Genomic DNA, 18,285 nt, shown 5'->3' on the forward strand with positions numbered 1-18,285 from the left:
CTGGACCACCCCCATGAACATGATGATGATGACTCTTTCCAGGTTATCAAAGACTAACCTTTGCAAGTTAAGTTTAATCATTAATAAATGCTGAAGGGGCCCTCTCGTGGGTGTCCCTTTCTCTTCTAGATCCATGCAAATTTAAAAAATATGAGCCTGGAAAAGATGGCCATCCAACGGTGTAGATTAAGCAAGAACTCCACCATCCTCAAAAGAAAGAAACCGACCCCGCTTTTTGTCTGGAATTTTGGATTCACATAAGAGACAAAGACATGTCTTGTTTTACCTCGTATCACTAACTACCTCAATGAAGCCTCTTGAAGACCAATCCCATCCTGCCAAGTCCTCAGGCTAATATTATAGCCCAAAACCAGCTATTCAATCTAAAAAGCACAAGATATATATTGGAATATTTAAAACGAAGGTCCCAGCTTCAAAATTTGAATTAGGAATAAGAAAAATAAGATGTTTAGGGCGTAGGTCTTCTTCCTCTACATACTTTAAATCATTAGTCTCCCTTAATTCTTACTACAATATTTTGATGTTACCTAGCTTATGTAGCTACTGGCACTTACGAAGATCTACCTCCCTCGTCAGTTTATCGATCCATAAAACCGGAAAAATTTTCATTGAAAAAAAAAAGAAACAAAAGAACAGATAATATATGAGTCTGGGGTGTGTGTTATATGCATATTATATATATTGTCTTTTCTGGATACTTGACGTGTTTTTACATTTGATTTATTGGATTTTGGCCCTTCAAAGAAGATAGCCGTTAGGGGCGCGGTAGGGCAATAAAAGAGCATATTGTATAATCCATGAACGAATGCACATGAATTAAAAACACTGGTAAAAAGAAAAATGTTCGTTGAGAAGAGGGAAAACTATGGATTAGGAAAAAACTAGCCGTTAGGATTTTGTATAGGAGGAAGAGCCACTCTCTCGGTGCAACTTATTGCCACCCGGCTCCCCCTGACAACATGTCTCCAAGATTTCTCTCTCCCAATACAAAGATTCCTCCTCTCCCCCTCTCTACCGTGAGTAAGATCTTCACGTGGTCCATGACAGAAACCCACCTCCTGTTCTAGTTTAACACTACAAAACCCACTCGCAGGTGTTTTAGCTCCTGTTTCATTCCTCTATACTTCTTCTGCACACTAATGTCTATAAACTCAAACTCTCTCCTTTTCGTTGAAACAAGCAAAACAAAATAATCTTTGTTTTCTTCCTTCCTTTTTCCTTCTTGTTTACTCATTTCTAATCTCATTTTTTCTACCTCTTTGATGGTTTATGGAGAATCCAAATAAATCACTCAATAGTTTTTACAACTACCCTTGCCAAAATCTAGCCGATTCATGCTGCATGTCCAATAAGAAGAAGGAGAAATGGAAGATTCAGTCACAATTACAAAATCCCTTTTCTCTATACACCCACATTTTCTTGCTTCTCCAGCTTCTGCTCATTTCTGCATTTCAACCAGTTTCGAGCCAAGGTTGGGATGGTGTGATTGTCACCCAAGCTGATTTTCAAGCACTGCAAGCCTTCAAGCATGAACTGGTTGATCCAAAAGGCATCTTGAGAAGCTGGAATGACAGTGGCTATGGAGCTTGTTCAGGTGGTTGGATTGGAATCAAGTGTGCTCAAGGCCAAGTTATTGTAATCCAGCTTCCTTGGAAAGGACTGGGAGGCAGAATCACTGAGAAAATTGGCCAACTTCAAGAACTAAGAAAGCTTAGCCTCCATGACAATGTCATCGGTGGCTCAATCCCTCATGAATTGGGATTTCTCCCCAATCTTAGAGGTGTTCAGTTATTCAATAACCGGTTGTCAGGTTCAATCCCACCTTCATTAGGTTCTTGCCCTTTGCTTCAAACTCTAGACCTTAGTAATAATTTACTCACTGGGTCTATCCCCTCTAGTCTTGCAAACTCTACCAAGCTTTTTAGGCTCAATTTGAGCCACAATTCACTTTCGGGTTTAATCCCAGTTAGTCTCACAAGCTCTTCTTCCCTGATTTTCCTTGATCTTCAATACAATAACCTCTCTGGTGCCATTCCAAACTCTTGGGGTGCAACGCAAAAGAAGAATAACTTTCTTCCACTTCAGCACTTATCCCTTAATAATAACTTCTTTTCTGGAAGTATTCCTTCTTCTTTGGGCAAGCTGAGAGAGCTCCAAGATATTTCTGTTAGTCACAACCAAATAAATGGAGCTATACCTGTTGAAATAGGGGGGCTCTCTAGGCTTAGAACACTTGATCTTTCCTATAATGCCATTAATGGAAGCTTGTCTGATAGCCTTTCCAATATATCCTCTCTTGTTCTATTGAATCTTCAGAACAATTACCTTGATAACCAAATTCCAGAAGCCATTGGCAAATTGCATAATCTCTCTGTCCTCAACTTGAAGAGAAACCAATTTAGTGGTCACATTCCTGCAACAATAGGGAACATTTCTACACTCACACAACTTGACGTGTCCGATAATAAGCTCAGTGGAGAAATTCCAGATTCTCTTGCCGACCTAAATAACCTTACTTCATTCAATGTTTCTTACAATAACCTCTCAGGTCCTGTTCCCATTCCTCTATCTCAAAAGTTCAATTCAAGCTCTTTCGTGGGGAATATTCAACTATGTGGATATAGTGGCACTGCTCCATGTCCTTCTCAAGCGCCTGCTCCAAGTGTCCCAGTTCCACCACCAGAGAAACCGAAGAAACATCATCGTAAACTGAGTACAAAGGACATGATTCTCATTGCAGCAGGAGCTCTTCTCATTGTATTGCTTATAATTTGCTGCATTTTGCTTTGCTGTTTGATAAGGAAAAGGGCTGCATCAAAAGCAACTAATGGTCAAGCCACGACAAGGGCAGCAGCGGCTAGAGGCGAAAAGGGGGTCCCGCCTGCGGCAGGTGAAGTTGAATCTGGTGGAGAAGCTGGAGGGAAACTAGTCCATTTTGATGGGCCAATGGTTTTTACAGCTGATGATCTTTTATGCGCAACTGCTGAAATTATGGGAAAGAGCACTTATGGGACTGTCTATAAGGCCACATTAGAGGATGGGAGTCAAGTTGCAGTGAAAAGATTGAGAGAAAAGATCACCAAGGGCCAAAGAGAGTTCGAAAGCGAGGTTAATGTGCTTGGTAAAATCCGGCACCCAAATCTTTTGGCATTAAGGGCATATTATTTGGGACCTAAAGGAGAGAAGCTTCTTGTTTTCGACTACATACCTAAAGGGAGTCTGGCAACATTCCTCCATGGTTAGCAAAATTGTATTTTTTCTTTTAATTGGCTTTAAATTTCTATAAGCGCTCTCTTCAGCTAGTGACATGCTGTATTTTAACTTGCTGGGCAGCTAGAGGACCTGATACACTAATTGATTGGCCAACAAGAATGAAAATAGCTCAGGGCATGACGCGCGGCCTGTTCTATCTTCACAACAACGAGAATATCATACATGGAAACCTTACATCAAGCAATGTCCTTCTTGATGAGCGCACAAATGCAAGAATCGCAGATTATGGCCTATCTCGGCTAATGACAGCTGCTGCCAGCACTAATGTAATTGCAACTGCAAGTGTATTAGGATATCGAGCACCAGAGCTTTCAAAGCTTAAGAAAGCAAACACAAAAACAGATGTATACAGCCTTGGAGTGATTATTTTGGAACTTCTTACAGGGAAGTCTCCTGGTGAGGCAATGAATGGAGTGGATTTGCCTCAATGGGTTGCCTCTATTGTCAAAGAAGAGTGGACTAACGAAGTTTTTGACGTGGAATTGATGAAAGATGCCTCGATAATCGGTGATGAGTTGCTCAACACATTGAAATTGGCTTTGCATTGTGTTGATCCCTCACCTTCAGCACGACCAGAAGTTCAACTAGTCCTCCAGCAATTGGAAGAGATTAGACCAGAGACAGCTGCAAGTCCCGGACCTTCCGGAGATGACGGTGCAGGAGTTCCTTCAACAAGTGATTAAGGAAGGGACTCTAGAAATGGGGTTACTTATTTGGTGGCCAGAGAGTTTAGGAAATAGAGTAGACCACTACAATTCTTTCATTCTTGAGTCTTGGTTTTGAGCGTTATTATTAGTGTGTGTAGGTTCTTCCCATTGATCCGAAAAACAGGACAGTTTTCCGATCATGTTGCGCCACTGATTTATATGAATCTATAACTCTTCATTATTGAGTCTTGTTTTTGAGTGTTATCGTTAGTTCTTCCAATTGATCTGAAAAACAGGACAGTTTTTCGATCATGTTGCATCACGGACCCCTCTATGAATAAGGTTGATTATCAATTCCTTCAAAAATAAAAAGTTGATTATCGAAACCTCCATTAAGAATCTCTAACTTGTAAGCTTTCGACATGACTGGACTATGTTATAATTTTCAGATGACAATTCACTATCATGACCCCCTTCTTTACCAAGGCTGATTTACATCACTCCTTAACGTAAATTCGCACGCACATGTACTGCGCAACTTGATGTGCTGCGCAAGTCCGCAAATCCACTTCTTTCTCTTTCGATCGATGCTTCCCCAAGTGTATATATACAACAAGCTAAAATGCATGTTTGCGTTTTATAAACATCTTATGTTCATGAAAAAAACATAAATAATCTATCTAATGGTAATAATAATAATTAAAAAAAAAAGATGGCATGGCATTTAAGTATAAGAAAGGAGAGATAAAAACACAAGCATGCATTTTAACTTTTATATATATAAACTTGGGAAAGCATAGATATATAGATATGTAAGAAGAAAAATTGAATTTACAGTTGCGAATGTAGCACCTGTGCAACACATCTAGTTGCTTGTTGCGCAGGGGTATGCTAGTTTGAGAATTACTTTGCAACTACTAGATTGAGAAATATTTTTTTTCAGTATGAACTCTCCAATAGCTATATTATTCAACTCATCCGTCCTTTTGGCGTTGCTACGCACGCTTTCTAGAAGACGGCAACAGTCAGCCTGATGTTTGGATTGAACAAAAAGAGAGGAATTCTAGAGCACGGTATCTTGAGGTCACAACTCGATAAAGCACGGTCAATTAAAATGAAAGCCTATCTAAATTCTAGGCAAAAACTCCATCCTGGATTGTCGAAATGACAATGCTAATCCTTTGTAAGCTACGAGCCCACAACATTATTAATTATTATCAGGGGTAACATTGTCTCATGAGAAAGCTCAATCCAGATGCCTAATGCGTAGTAGGGAGGTTGGCAGTAGTTTAAGCCATGGATTAGACTTAGTAGCTTGTATTTAAGTCGGGCCTAGTTAGAACATAAGAGCAACTTAGCTTATTATTCCAATCATGAGACCCGGCCCTGCCTGCCGGCTAATCTGAGATTTGTACCTGGTCAGTGTATCGAAAACTCAGTTTTTTTTTATTAAAATAATATATTAAAAAACAGTCAAAAATTGAGTTGACTTAGATTTACGACTCGGGGTTTGGATTGGGTTCGTCCTGAATTGAAACTCATAATTATGTGTTATTCTTATAAAAAAAAAAATGATAATTGAAGATTTCAAGCCTCAATTAACAGCTACTGTTACTCAAGTGTAGTAATCCTTAACATATTGTGGTTGCACCGCAACTTAATCCTGCTTTCCTTGCTAGTTGATTCATCACTTCTCGGTGGTGAAGCCAGGTAACAAGGAAGGCAATTGCTCCTTTAATATTTTCATACTTCCCGTTTTGATCCTCATACTTTTCAAATTTCCCATTCATATCCAAATAAAAATACATCAATTGCGCACAAAAGCTTAGCCTCTTCAACAAACATGTATTGCTTCACCAATGTCATCAGTAGTTGCCTCAGGCATGTTGATGGTCCTAAGGAAACATAGATCTTAATTCTCGAAGGAACAAGCTGTGGGTAAAGGTATATATGATTCCAAAGCTAGGTATCATAAGAGTCATGTATGGATGACGATATGTGAAACCTCTGTTAATCATAACTTTGCATTTTCAGAGTGGACTACGTACTGGCAGTCTTGAGATGATGGCAATAACATGCTATAAAGCCCGGGAAAAATATATGACCGAACATATGGAAATGATTATAAAAGAGAAGAAAATAGAGAGAGAAAGAGAGAGAGAGAGATGGAAATTACGAAACTTTATTAAGACAAGGCAGCAGAAAACTTTGACGACGAGCCTTTCTGCTCTTCGATCAATTCTTAAATGTTTAGACACTTACCACTCATAACGACTTGTAATGCACCTTCTTTTCCTCGTAAGATTCTCAAAAGACACAAAATGTCAATAACAAACCCAACTTATTATTTTATCTTTCATTCTAGTTCACCTATCCAATCTCTGTGTATCTTTCTCCCTCTACGCTTCCATTCAAAGAGACTAATTTTTTGTTCCTTTGTAACATGTTCTTTTCAGTCTTTGACCATCAATTCTCATTGCATCTTCAGCATGTAGACATGGGCAATTGCCAATTCGCCCAACCGCAACAAACCGCACATCCTTTCCTTGCTTTAAGATGGTTTCATACAAGTTCATATGCGGCCCCTCTTGGCTATATTTTCCAAGGTCGTGTGGTAAGGTCTCTGTTGGGCTTGATTTGACTGTTAGGCAACTCGAATCTCCTTTCGCAGATTACTGGCGATAGGTAACTTGTGGGGGGAAAATATTCAAGTTTAGGTATAGGCAATAAAAAAGAATAAAAAATCAAGGTATTGATCAAGTCGTAAACAACTTAAAGACTCGGGTGCAGGCAAAATAAACAGGGAAGGTGAAAGGAACTATTCTTTAAAATAATGGGATAAATGGTGATGCATTTGCAAAGAAAAAAAAAAAGAAATTCGTTATTGGTCTTCTAGATGACTGGCTATAATCCCCACCCACCGATTTCCTACGATCACAAATTCCGGGACATCCATCATTTCGCCCCTTTTCCTGTTCTTGTCTTTTTGAAGGGATTTTCTCACTTTTGTTGAAAGGTTTTGGGCACCTAACAATTCTCTTTGGCGCTAAGGCACTGAGAACATAAGTAGTGATCCTAGTGCATGTAGTAGTGGTGGCGAGAGTATGATTTCTTTCTTGAACCCTTGTTTCATTCTCCATGTCGTTTCACCTCCCAACCACCGGCGTACTTAAGGCTCATGAGGGTAAGAAGGTAGCTAGCTGGCAATTAAATACGATAAAACTAATCTCTCATGCCTCCAGATAAAAAAATAAAAGAGAAGAGTGATGGCCTCTCCTGCCTTCAGATCAATTCGATGCAGATAGCGATTTAATTAACTACAAAACTTTTTGCCAGACATATATATAGAATAAAAAACTTTTATTTGTTTACTTAAACTTGTGGGTGTGCTAACAGCACCCATCTTTTTTTTAGAAAAAAGAAGAAGAAGAAGAAAAAGACATTGCTAATTTCTTATGTTTAAAGTTTTACATTGCTTATTTCTTATGTTTAAAGTTTTGCAACTACAAGTCTTCTTTTCTGAAAAAACTATAAGCTTCATAAAACTTTATAAGAGAATTGCAATTAGTAAAATTCCTCATGAGCGACTAGTTATATGTATTTCAAGTTGCAGCTATGTGAGAAGGGAAAAAAATAATTTACTCACAAATTAAATACGCATAACTTGTTATTACTGTAATTTATTATAAATTATAATTAATTTAGTCACTTTATTTATTTTTAAAACAGCCGTAAATTAGTCTATTGTTTTTGAAAAAAACAATGCCAAGTCCTCGTGTTTCCTTATCACTTCTATAATTGTCTTCCACGGTAAGCCTGTAAGCGCCCCACCATCATTTAAGTTGCTGTGTTGTGACCATTTCAGTCATTTTACTCCCGAAAATCACGTTAAATCATTAAATCATAGAAACTAATTTATAATATCCAATTTAAATATACAGGAGGGGCTACCTATAATCACGTTAAATCATAGAAACTAAACCCAATATATTCCATGTTTTTTTTGTTTTTTTTGGGGTTGGGGTGGGGGGGGGGGGGGGGGGGGGGGGGGCGTTTAAACGATGTCAAATTTTGAAGCTAGTATTAACTTGTCTTTAAAGAAAAAGAAAACATGGAATTGCGAAGAACCACTTCCCAGTGTCAACCTTCAACTGGTCATGAGTTTTTCCTGGATCGAAGGCTTCTTCTTCTTCTTCTTCTTCTTTTTTTTTTTAGAATGGAAGGTTTAGTTAACCAAAGTCAAACGAAAACAACACGCAATCGTAGAAATTAAAATCATCAAACTAGGAAAATATAGCAGGTTAATCAATCATGCGTTGACAAATGGAGACGAAGTGAACAAGTAGAAATAGAGATCCATGGTTCCTTTGCTTTTATGCCTCTTATAATATTCATCGGAAGCTACCTCATTTCCCTTTTTATCATTAATCCAAATCTCTTTTCACGCATTTCAAACCGACTGCTGTTAAGAAAGAAATTTTAGGCTAGAACCAACCCATCTTTGATATAAAATCACATTACTACCTACTAAAGGGGACTTTTACAGTCATCCAGGGAAGGAAACTTGATTGAATCTTCAGCCTTGTTCTGGACATTTAACCTAAACTGACGACTTGCATCATCACGCCGTGTTCAACAATCTAACTTAATCAATGGACATGCATGTATCTTATCAGTTAGCAGGAATGTTTCTGAACGTATTGGTGACAAAGCGCTGGTTAATCTATGCCCATGCGAACACCAGCTAGATAGTCATTTGTTTCCGAGAAATTGTTCGAAGTGATCATGATTATGCTGCATTTTCAATAAATTTGACCCTTGAACTTAACTAATCACCATTTGTTTTGCCGTGTCATGTAAATAAAGTGCACTACAAAACCACTAATGGTTTAATTACACAGATTTGTTGATCTCTTAATTACACACGTTGGATGGACATGAAGAGTTCTTTTTTTTAAAGAAAAAATTAATCTTGATCGATGAGATTGATCAAGATTAATTTTAAAAAAAAAATTAATCTTGATCGATTAGATTGATCAAGATTAATTTTTTTAAAAAAAAAATATTAAGAAAACCCCTCAATGTGTGTAATTAAGAAATCAACGAATCTGTGTAGATATTAATTTTGAGATTTGAATTTAAAAAGCAAAGGGAGAGAATAATTTGATGAAAGTATGGGCTTCATGTTGGAAGAGATCTCCAACTCATGAGCCAAAAAAAAAACCAAATATTAAAAAGTATACTTTTAGCTATTTATTTATTGGACAGTTATTTCTACATTTCTTTATAAAAATAATAAAAATAAATAATTATTGGTCAATGGTTATTTTTATAGTCATTAACCAACGGTTTTTTTTTTAAATGTAGGATGAATTTTTTAAAAATACAAGAGGAAAGAACTTGTAGATTTTAAAATTTTGTATTATGCCTTACCCTTTTCTTAAATTTAAAAAAACAAAAATTAATTATTCTTCATTTTAAAAATATTCATATAAATAAATTTTAAATTATATATTTTAACTTTCATATTACTTCATTAATTTTAAATTACTCATATTAATTATATAATTAAAACATTATAATTATATTATATATAAAATATCTAAATTAGTTATATAATTATATTAAAATTAATTTAACATGAAATATATTAAAATATAATTGACTTTTTTAAATAGTTTTTTATCATTAGAATATATATAATTAAAAAAACTATATTTATACTATTCAAAAAATTATTTTTTTTATTTGATTCTTTAATATAGTATATTTATTGGAAATGCTCTGGTGGTAGAAAAAACTGTACACGTGACTCCTTTTTTTGGAACACACGCTTTCTAGATAAAGGCCTAAAAAATCTCTCATGCAAAGACCCAGAACACCCCTTTCTTTATAGGAATTGCTGTCGATCTTGGTAAACTATTTCTGACAGCTGAACCATTCTAATTACGGAAAAAGATCAGCCGGCATTGGCCTTTCCTTTTTCTCGGACACTACGACATATCAATCTGATCTCCCAGTTGCTTAAGAATGATATGTTTAATGAAAATGACCGTGTTTTTCTTGCAGATGGTGAAGTTACTTGCAACAAAGTTATTTAGTCCCGATCGAGCTTGGGTGTAAATTTAGCAATTATTATAATTAAGGAGGTCGTTTTCTCCCCCTCAATTATGGAATAAATATTAATTTCCCACTTCAAAGTAAACACTTTTGTTAAAAAAGAAATTAAGAAGAAGCCGTCCTGGATCAGTTTCTTGGATCATTATAGTTAAAGACTTAGAGGAACACAATCCATTTTATTTCTAGATAAATTATTATAGTACTGTTGCTTTGTTGAATTTTAGCATCTAAGAAAGACTTTTGAACCAAGCACAATTAAAAGAAATAATACTATTTTCGATAGGCTAGTGGGTGCACCAAGCTAACCAACTCCTTTGAGGTTGAACCAAGTCTGCCCCTGGAATCCGACCATTTGGCTCTTGACCGAAACCTAATCTGCCAGCTTCACATAATTCTGTGCGTCGAATTTTTCTTATAAATAGAGCTTCCTCTCTCCAACCCTCCACACCACATTACCAACTTAACAAATAGCATCAATTAGGACGGAGGTTAGATTTAGAGATGGAGGTTTTCAACAACATTTTTGCCAGCAATCATAGTTGCTCTGCGCTCTTCTTAGGCCTTCTGTTGCTCCTAGCTTCTGCATTGTCCTTGGCAAATGCCAAAAGTCACTACCATGATTTTGTTGTATGTCTCTCTCCCTCTTAATTTCCTTCGTCGAACTTGTCTCAAGCTCTTCTTCTACTTAATAAGATACTATAACTATAATATTTTTATGTATTGCGATGGTCCAGATTCAAGCAACTCCAGTGAAGAGGCTGTGCAAGACCCAGAATTCCATCACGGTCAATGGGATGTTCCCAGGACCAACACTAGAAGTGAATAATGGAGACACTCTAGTTGTCAATGTTGTCAACAAAGCCCGATATAACGTCACCATTCATTGGTAAATAGATTGGCTTCCATGTTTCAGCTTTTCTACATGACATCAACCTTTTTTATTTTAATAATAGTATTTCTTGACGAGCATGAGGCATGCATTTTTATATATATAATACTATCGTTTTTCTTTTTGTTCAGGCATGGTGTTAGGCAAATGAGAACGGGATGGGCAGATGGACCAGAATTTGTGACACAATGCCCAATTAGACCAGGTGGGAGTTACACCTACAGATTTACCATTCAAGGACAAGAGGGGACCCTGTGGTGGCATGCTCATAGCTCATGGCTTAGAGCCACCGTTTACGGTGCTCTAATTATCCACCCAAAAGAAGGATCTTCGTACCCATTCTCTAAGCAGCCAAAGCGCGAAACAGCAATTCTTCTTGGTAATCCAACTATTCGTTGTTCCATAAAATCAGTTTTTGAGTACTCATGATTCATTAATCAATTTATAAGTACATGAGCTAGCAATTATATATACGTAGATTGGTAGCTTAACTACCTAAATGAAATTAAGAGCAAATGATTTGTGAATTAATGGAAATTAATTAAGATGGGAATGATGTTAATCACGTTGATTAATTATGCTGTTAATTAATGATCAGGTGAATGGTGGAACGCGAATCCAATTGATGTTGTACGGGAAGCAACTCGAACGGGAGGTGCACCCAATAGTTCCGATGCATATACAATCAATGGTCAACCTGGTGACCTCTACAACTGCTCTAGCCAAGGTATGTGTAAATACTTACTCTTCCCCAAAACCAAGAGAAAAAAAAAATGTTGCTCACGCATTCTATCAAAAAAAAAGAAGGAAATAACAAGATTAGCATTTGAGAAAATTTCTAGCTGGCTAATTGAGCGTACAGGAGCGTGATAATTTTTGTTTTCAAATGTATTTAACTTAAAAAAATTAATAGTTGTTTAGTTTTTAATAGTTTTAATATATTAATATTAAATATAAAAAAATTAAAATTTATTTTGATGTATTTAAAAATTACTATACATGCATACATACATACCTATATATATATATATGAACGAGAAGAATCCAGAAGTCGATGCACACGCAGAGGATAAAATGTCTAATCGAAGGATTTTGTTTTATCCTGGGACAGAACTTAGTGATGGTGTAATGATGTTCTTTCACTAACATGCATGGTTGCATGGACCCTAGCATGAAGCATTCACCCACGAAATATAAAAGTCTCAGACAAAATAATTTTGATCACTAGTTTTGCAAAAAAAAAAAAAGAAGAAGTTGGTGTGGAAAGAGATAACTGGATCCCAAAATTGTAAATGAACAGGAAAAGTTGACTGGCCAACTAAAAATCATCAAGGCATATTCCACAGGGACCAAAGACCAAATCATCTGGGCCCATGGGCAGGGGTGTTCACTAATGAGCCCAGGGCCAGAATCTTTCAGCAGAGACTTGAATTCCTGTGCTAGTAGTTCTTGGTTTTGGAAGCGATCATAGAAAATAACCTGTTTTGACATGAATTTCTTTTGCAGATACTGTAATTGTACCAATTGACTCCGGCGAGACCAATCTTCTCCGAGTCATCAATGCAGCACTGAATCAACCCCTTTTCTTCACTGTTGCCAATCATAAGCTCACTGTTGTTGGCGCTGATGCATCCTACGTCAAACCCTTCACCACATCAGTCCTGATGCTAGGACCAGGCCAAACCACCGATGTTTTGATCTCCGGTGACCAGAATCCTTCACGGTACTACATGGCAGCACGTGCCTACCAAAGTGCACAAAATGCACCATTCGACAATACTACCACTACTGCCATTCTTGAATACAAATCATCCCTCTGTGCTGCCAAAAATTGTTCATCAAACAAACCGATCATGCCACCATTACCGAGCTTCAATGACACAGCCACTGTCACTGCTTTCACTAGTAGCTTCAAAAGTACTGATAAAACCTTTGTCCCGACTGACATCGATGAGAGTTTATTCTTCACAGTTGGTTTAGGTCTCAATCCATGCCCACCAAATTTTAACAAGTCTAGACAGTGTCAAGGGCCTAATGGAACCCGCTTCACTGCAAGCATGAACAACGTATCTTTTGTGCTCCCATCCAACTTCTCTCTATTGCAAGCTCATCACCAACGCATACAAGGAGTTTTCACCACTGATTTCCCAGCAAATCCACCACGAAAATTTGATTACACTGGTAACGTGAGCAGGTCCCTCTTCACACCTGTTCCAGGGACTAAGCTGTACAGATTGAAATATGGGTCAAGAGTGCAGATTGTGCTACAAGACACGAGCATTGTCACATCAGAAAACCACCCAATTCATCTTCATGGATATGACTTTTACATTATCGCACAAGGATTTGGAAATTATAATCCCCGAACAGACCCATCAAAATTTAACCTTGTTGATCCACCTCTCAGAAACACAGTTGGAGTGCCTGTAAATGGATGGGCAGTCATTAGATTCGTAGCAGACAATCCAGGTAAAAAAATATAAACACTCTGCATTCATCATACAATGATGTCAAACCTTAGCTTCAATTGAACTCCAATCTAAATTAAATGTTTCCAACATGTTTTTTTTTTTTTTTTTGCATAAATAGGTGTTTGGCTAATGCATTGCCACTTGGATGTTCACATCACCTGGGGTCTCGCCACGGCTTTCTTGGTCGAGAATGGAGTCGGAGAATTGCAATCCATTGAGTCCCCTCCAGAAGATCTGCCTCTATGCTGAGATCAGCAATAGAAAGAAAATATACGTACCAGTTTGTTGAAATTCATAAGCCCGATCGATAACATAATGTTTCCATTTGTTGTAGTCTTAGTTTCATTGTTGGTTTGTTCTTTCCTTTCGAGTAATAAAGCGATTACAGGGTGCTGCAGTTAGAAAAATCGGTTCCAATTTATTTAGCAATACAATGGCCATGTTTCTTGATTCTAGATGCACGTAATTCTTTTCCATTAATCATTGTTGCAACAAAATCCCACTTCTCCCTCCCTCTCTCCCTCTCTCTTATCTTTAATTATCTTTTGGACAGCTTCAATTCTCCCATCCTGATAAACATGAGGGATGTGATTCAGAATTTACTAAATTTGAGGAGTATTGAAATCTAAATTATAGTTGCAAGAAGATCCCTGCAAACTATTTTTGTGCTTTTTATCAAAAGCGATTGTACGAACTCCACTGATTGGCATTGCCCTGCAACAATTGTGTCTTGTAGCAGACACTGGACACCTCTATATATATATATATATATATATATTGGGTTTGAGCTCTGCTCAGCCACCCATTAACTATCATGACTCAAATATCCTCAAGTCAAATTTAAAAAATAAAACTGTCATGAATTTCCAACCGTAAAGTTAGAAAAATAAATTACCTAAAACAAAGAGTTGCCTCACCTCCTCACCCCTTGTAATCAACAAATGGTTGAATTCTGAAAATTCTCATGTGCAGAATTAAGTACATATTATTTTGTAGTTGTTTGGAATTTCGTTTTAAATGGTATTTCATTAAAAACAATGTTTAAAATTAATTTTTTAATATTTTTTGTATTTTTTTGTTAAATTTATATTAAAAATTATTTTTAAAAAATAAAAAATCAGTTATTTAAATATTTTTTTATAAAAAATAAAAAATCAGTTATTTAAATATATTTTTTTTAAAAAAAAAAACCTTTTAATAAACAACATTTGTAAAGAGCCTGTGAAAGCAAGATTAATCTTATAATAAATAGTTAATTATGACTTAGTCTCTATGGTTAGTCAATTTCTAACCACTCGTGACTTGATATACCCCAACATTCATTGTTCGAACTTAATTACAAGCGCGTCAATGACCAGAAAGAAAGTTTAAAAGGATAATCTTTCTAGAAATCAGCGAGCTTTTGCTCCCTTTTTTACCTCAAGTTAGAAATCAGCGAGCTTTTGCTCCCTTTTCTACCTGATTTATTTTTTTTCCCTGTTGCATTGCAATTAACCAGAGTTATTGAAGTATAACTACAAACTTTTGTGTAATTACTTATACAAAATTTAATTATGACTTAGTCTCTATGGTTTCATAAAACTAGCTAATTACCCCATGTTATTTCAATTTCTAACCACTAGTTACTAGAGATATAACTCAATATTCACTCTTGTACTTAATTATAAGTGCCTCGGTCACCGCATTTTGAAATTTTTAATATTAAAATAATATTTTTTAAAAAAATTATTTTTAACATCAACAAATTAAAACAATCTAAAAATCTAAAAAAAATTAAAATTAAAATTAAAATAAATAAATATTTTTTTAAAAAAATAATTATCTTATCAATAAATTTAGCACTTGATTAATTATATGATAAACTAATTTGTTATGATTCGTTAAATAAAATCTAATATGTGTACTCAAACGTTTTTGAAAAACTCATATCGTTAAAATCAAAGAAAATAACAAATGACTGAGCAAATACATAGAATTCGAGCAGTAAAATTCATAGAGTTCGGAACTCAAAAGGAGAGCCTGCCTTCCAATCACTATAACAAATGTTAGGGGACCCATAACCAGGCAAAGGTTGCTGTGGTGTAGTGGTTATCTCGTTAGTCTTACACACTAAAGGTCCCCAGTTCGATCCTGGGCAGCAACATTTTAAATTTATTTACAACTTTTTGCTTACAAAAAAAGGCAGAAGAGAGAAGGGGCTATAAATATCTAGGTTTCTGTTCATGGACTTTTCTCTTGTCCAGGTTTAATTAATTAGATTAATCTTACCTTACAGAGAAATCAACGATCAAGAATCATTATAGAAAGCGGGTTGGGATTGCTTCTGTCTCGGTGGGCACAAGCAGAGCTGGGTTTGGAAGTTTATAGTCGCTTTATGAGAAGTGACTCGCATATCTTTGGTTGTTAATGAAGAAATGTCGGTGCACATCGATACTGTTGGACAGATGCAATATTTGCACTTTGCCTTAGTGGGATTCCCTGATTTTGCTTCATCGCTCTTGTCTGTTGGCATTGCATTGCATCTTGAATGTGAAAACTACCACTTAGTGCTTAGTGTTTATGCAGTAACATTATGCCAACCACTCTATCTTTCCCTGTAGGTATTGAATGCCGTTAGAACTGTCTCTTAAATTCGGCAATGGGATTCGATTGGGACTTGACTCAAGGATTTGTTGTGTAGAACATGTTCGGTGCTAAAACTCCCTCTTAAATTCCCCTTGGCACTTGAACAATAAGTGCAAAAGGGTTTATACATTATGTGCCTAGAGCACATAACAACTAGTAGTTAAGGCCTCGGGGAGAGTGTGTTTGACGTCTTTGTTAGGCCTTTCTAGGGATGTAACTGAGTTTTGCCCTGATGTCCATTTTCTCTGCAGCTTGCTAGGCCTATAGAATGGGTTCCTCGTGGTGTTTTCTATTACATGGGCACCACATAGAGAACCCACCACAGTACAGGCAGCTAATTCTCGCGTGAAAACCATGTGGGATTAATTGACTTGAAGGCAACTGCCTATGTTAGTAATTGCGTGCTTCAAGTTAATTAAGGTTTTGCAACATGATATTGTTTATGAACTTGGAACGTTTTATTGTTCAAGTTTAATGGTAAACCATTCACAACCACCATGGAAATTGAAAACCCAAGAAAGCAAGGTCGACAACATGCATGCTATTAATTAATAATCATAACACAGAAGGACTAGGGAGAGACGAAAGGAAATAAAAGGTGGTGAGAGACGAAGCACCAGCAAACATTGACGAATTAAGGAGGCATCTGCATGTGTTTTTGGATCTTTTTTAATTATTATTATTTAATTTCATTTATACGACTAATCGTGTTGCTTATGACTTCGTAATTGCTACTAACTAACATCTCAAGACTCTCAACAGGTCAATAACAAACTTTACCAAACAGGGCACCTTCCTTTTTCAATCTTGTTCACCTATCAAAATCCTTACAAGTCCCTGTCTCTCTCGATCGCAAGATATGCTTCCTTTCAAAGAGACTAAGTCTTCTCATTAATTTGTCATTGATCATGGAATTCAAGATCATCTCAATATTTCATGAAATCATTGTTAGTAGCAGTTAATTCTTTTTCTCTTATAATCACTTAAGAGAATGTGAAAATAAAAACATACTCTTAAAGGAACTGCTCATTTTACTATTATGGTGACAAAAACAAAACAAAATATTTTATTTCATCGATCGTGGCATTTAAATAGGAAACAAGATCGTTTCGGATGACAAAAAAATTACTAGGAACTAACATTTAAACAATAGCATCTAATTGGTAACACAACATGAAATTATGAGTCTGTTTATTTTTATATTTTAAAAAAATTGAAAAAAATTGATTTTTTAAAATTTTCCCATTGTTTTAAATATTTGATTTTTTTTATGTTTTCAGATTTTTTTTAATGTATTGATGTAAAAAATAAAATTTTAAAAATAAAAAATATTATTTTAATATAAAACACTTTAAAAAATAATCATTAATAAAATATCAAAAAAATCCAACCGTAATTATATCTCCATCGGATTAATCAAGCAATTTTAAACCTAAAAAAAAAAAAACTGAGGTTTTGAGTTCAAATACTGCTGCTCTAGTTATGTAAAAAATTAAAAATATAATATCATCGTTACTATTATTATTATTATTAATAATAAGTGTACTGATAAAATCCCAATTGTAAGTGGTTTAGAATCATAAAATCACCTCTCCCGGATCACTTACTCCTTGATAAAGAGTTAAAATGATTGATAGTATTGTTAATTAATGTACGCGTCCTTTAAGCGTGAACTCTTAAGGTTAGTAAGTTTGTTGATATTTAATTGAGCATTCGCCTATCAGAGAAGTAGTTTTCGAGCATCGCTCTCAACTTGTGTGCGGACCTTGTTTGCTAGCACAAAAGTTGGAGGCCTACATCAGTACTTCCTTTATTTGCAACGAGTTTGACCGCTTGTGCATGGGTTGATTAATTAATTTCTTTTGGTATCGGGCGATGGTGCTTGTCCTCAGATACGGACGTTGAAATCATGAGCATTACAAGAAGAAGAACGCAAGCGAGGTTGCATTAATTTCTATACGTAATAACCCATTTGATTAAAAAGAATTGAAGGACCACAACCCTTCTTTTTGCCAACAAATATTATGAATGGTGGTGGTCTGTTGAGATTCAACAAGAAATTAACGAAAAGACTTGTCAAACAAGCATCTGAGAAATTATCCAATCTCGATATGCTAGTGGGTGCACCAACTCCCATGGGATTGAGCTAAGTATTGCCTTCGAAATCAAACCACTCCCTAAATCAAAACCTAATCTGCCAACCTCAAACAACTCGTTCTGCTGCACGCTCATCCTATAT

At 36.0% G+C, this 18,285-nt stretch overlaps 2 protein-coding genes and 1 non-coding gene across 3 annotated transcripts; all 3 read left to right on the plus strand.

Moving 5' to 3' along the window:
- Positions 1–971: 971 nt before the first annotated feature.
- Positions 972–4,205, plus strand: LOC105133528 (probably inactive leucine-rich repeat receptor-like protein kinase IMK2). The gene is made up of 2 exons (XM_011037562.1): positions 972–3,259; positions 3,355–4,205. Exons 1-2 carry the CDS (start codon positions 1,291–1,293, stop codon positions 3,975–3,977), a joined length of 2,592 nt encoding a protein of 863 aa, XP_011035864.1. The 5' UTR covers positions 972–1,290; the 3' UTR covers positions 3,978–4,205.
- Positions 4,206–10,488: 6,283 nt separating this feature from the next.
- On the plus strand, positions 10,489–13,901 carry LOC105133530 (laccase-12-like). The gene is made up of 6 exons (XM_011037563.1): positions 10,489–10,688; positions 10,796–10,947; positions 11,082–11,329; positions 11,549–11,677; positions 12,457–13,419; positions 13,540–13,901. Exons 1-6 carry the CDS (start codon positions 10,563–10,565, stop codon positions 13,668–13,670), a joined length of 1,749 nt encoding a protein of 582 aa, XP_011035865.1. The 5' UTR covers positions 10,489–10,562; the 3' UTR covers positions 13,671–13,901.
- Positions 13,902–15,491: 1,590 nt separating this feature from the next.
- Positions 15,492–15,564, plus strand: TRNAV-UAC (transfer RNA valine (anticodon UAC)). The gene has a single exon. It is a non-coding gene; the product is annotated as a tRNA-Val (tRNA).
- Positions 15,565–18,285: the final 2,721 nt, after the last annotated feature.

Source organism: Populus euphratica, unplaced genomic scaffold (genome assembly GCF_000495115.2).
Source record: "Populus euphratica unplaced genomic scaffold, PopEup_1.0 scaffold36.1, whole genome shotgun sequence".
Taxonomy (NCBI): Eukaryota; Viridiplantae; Streptophyta; class Magnoliopsida; order Malpighiales; family Salicaceae; genus Populus; species Populus euphratica.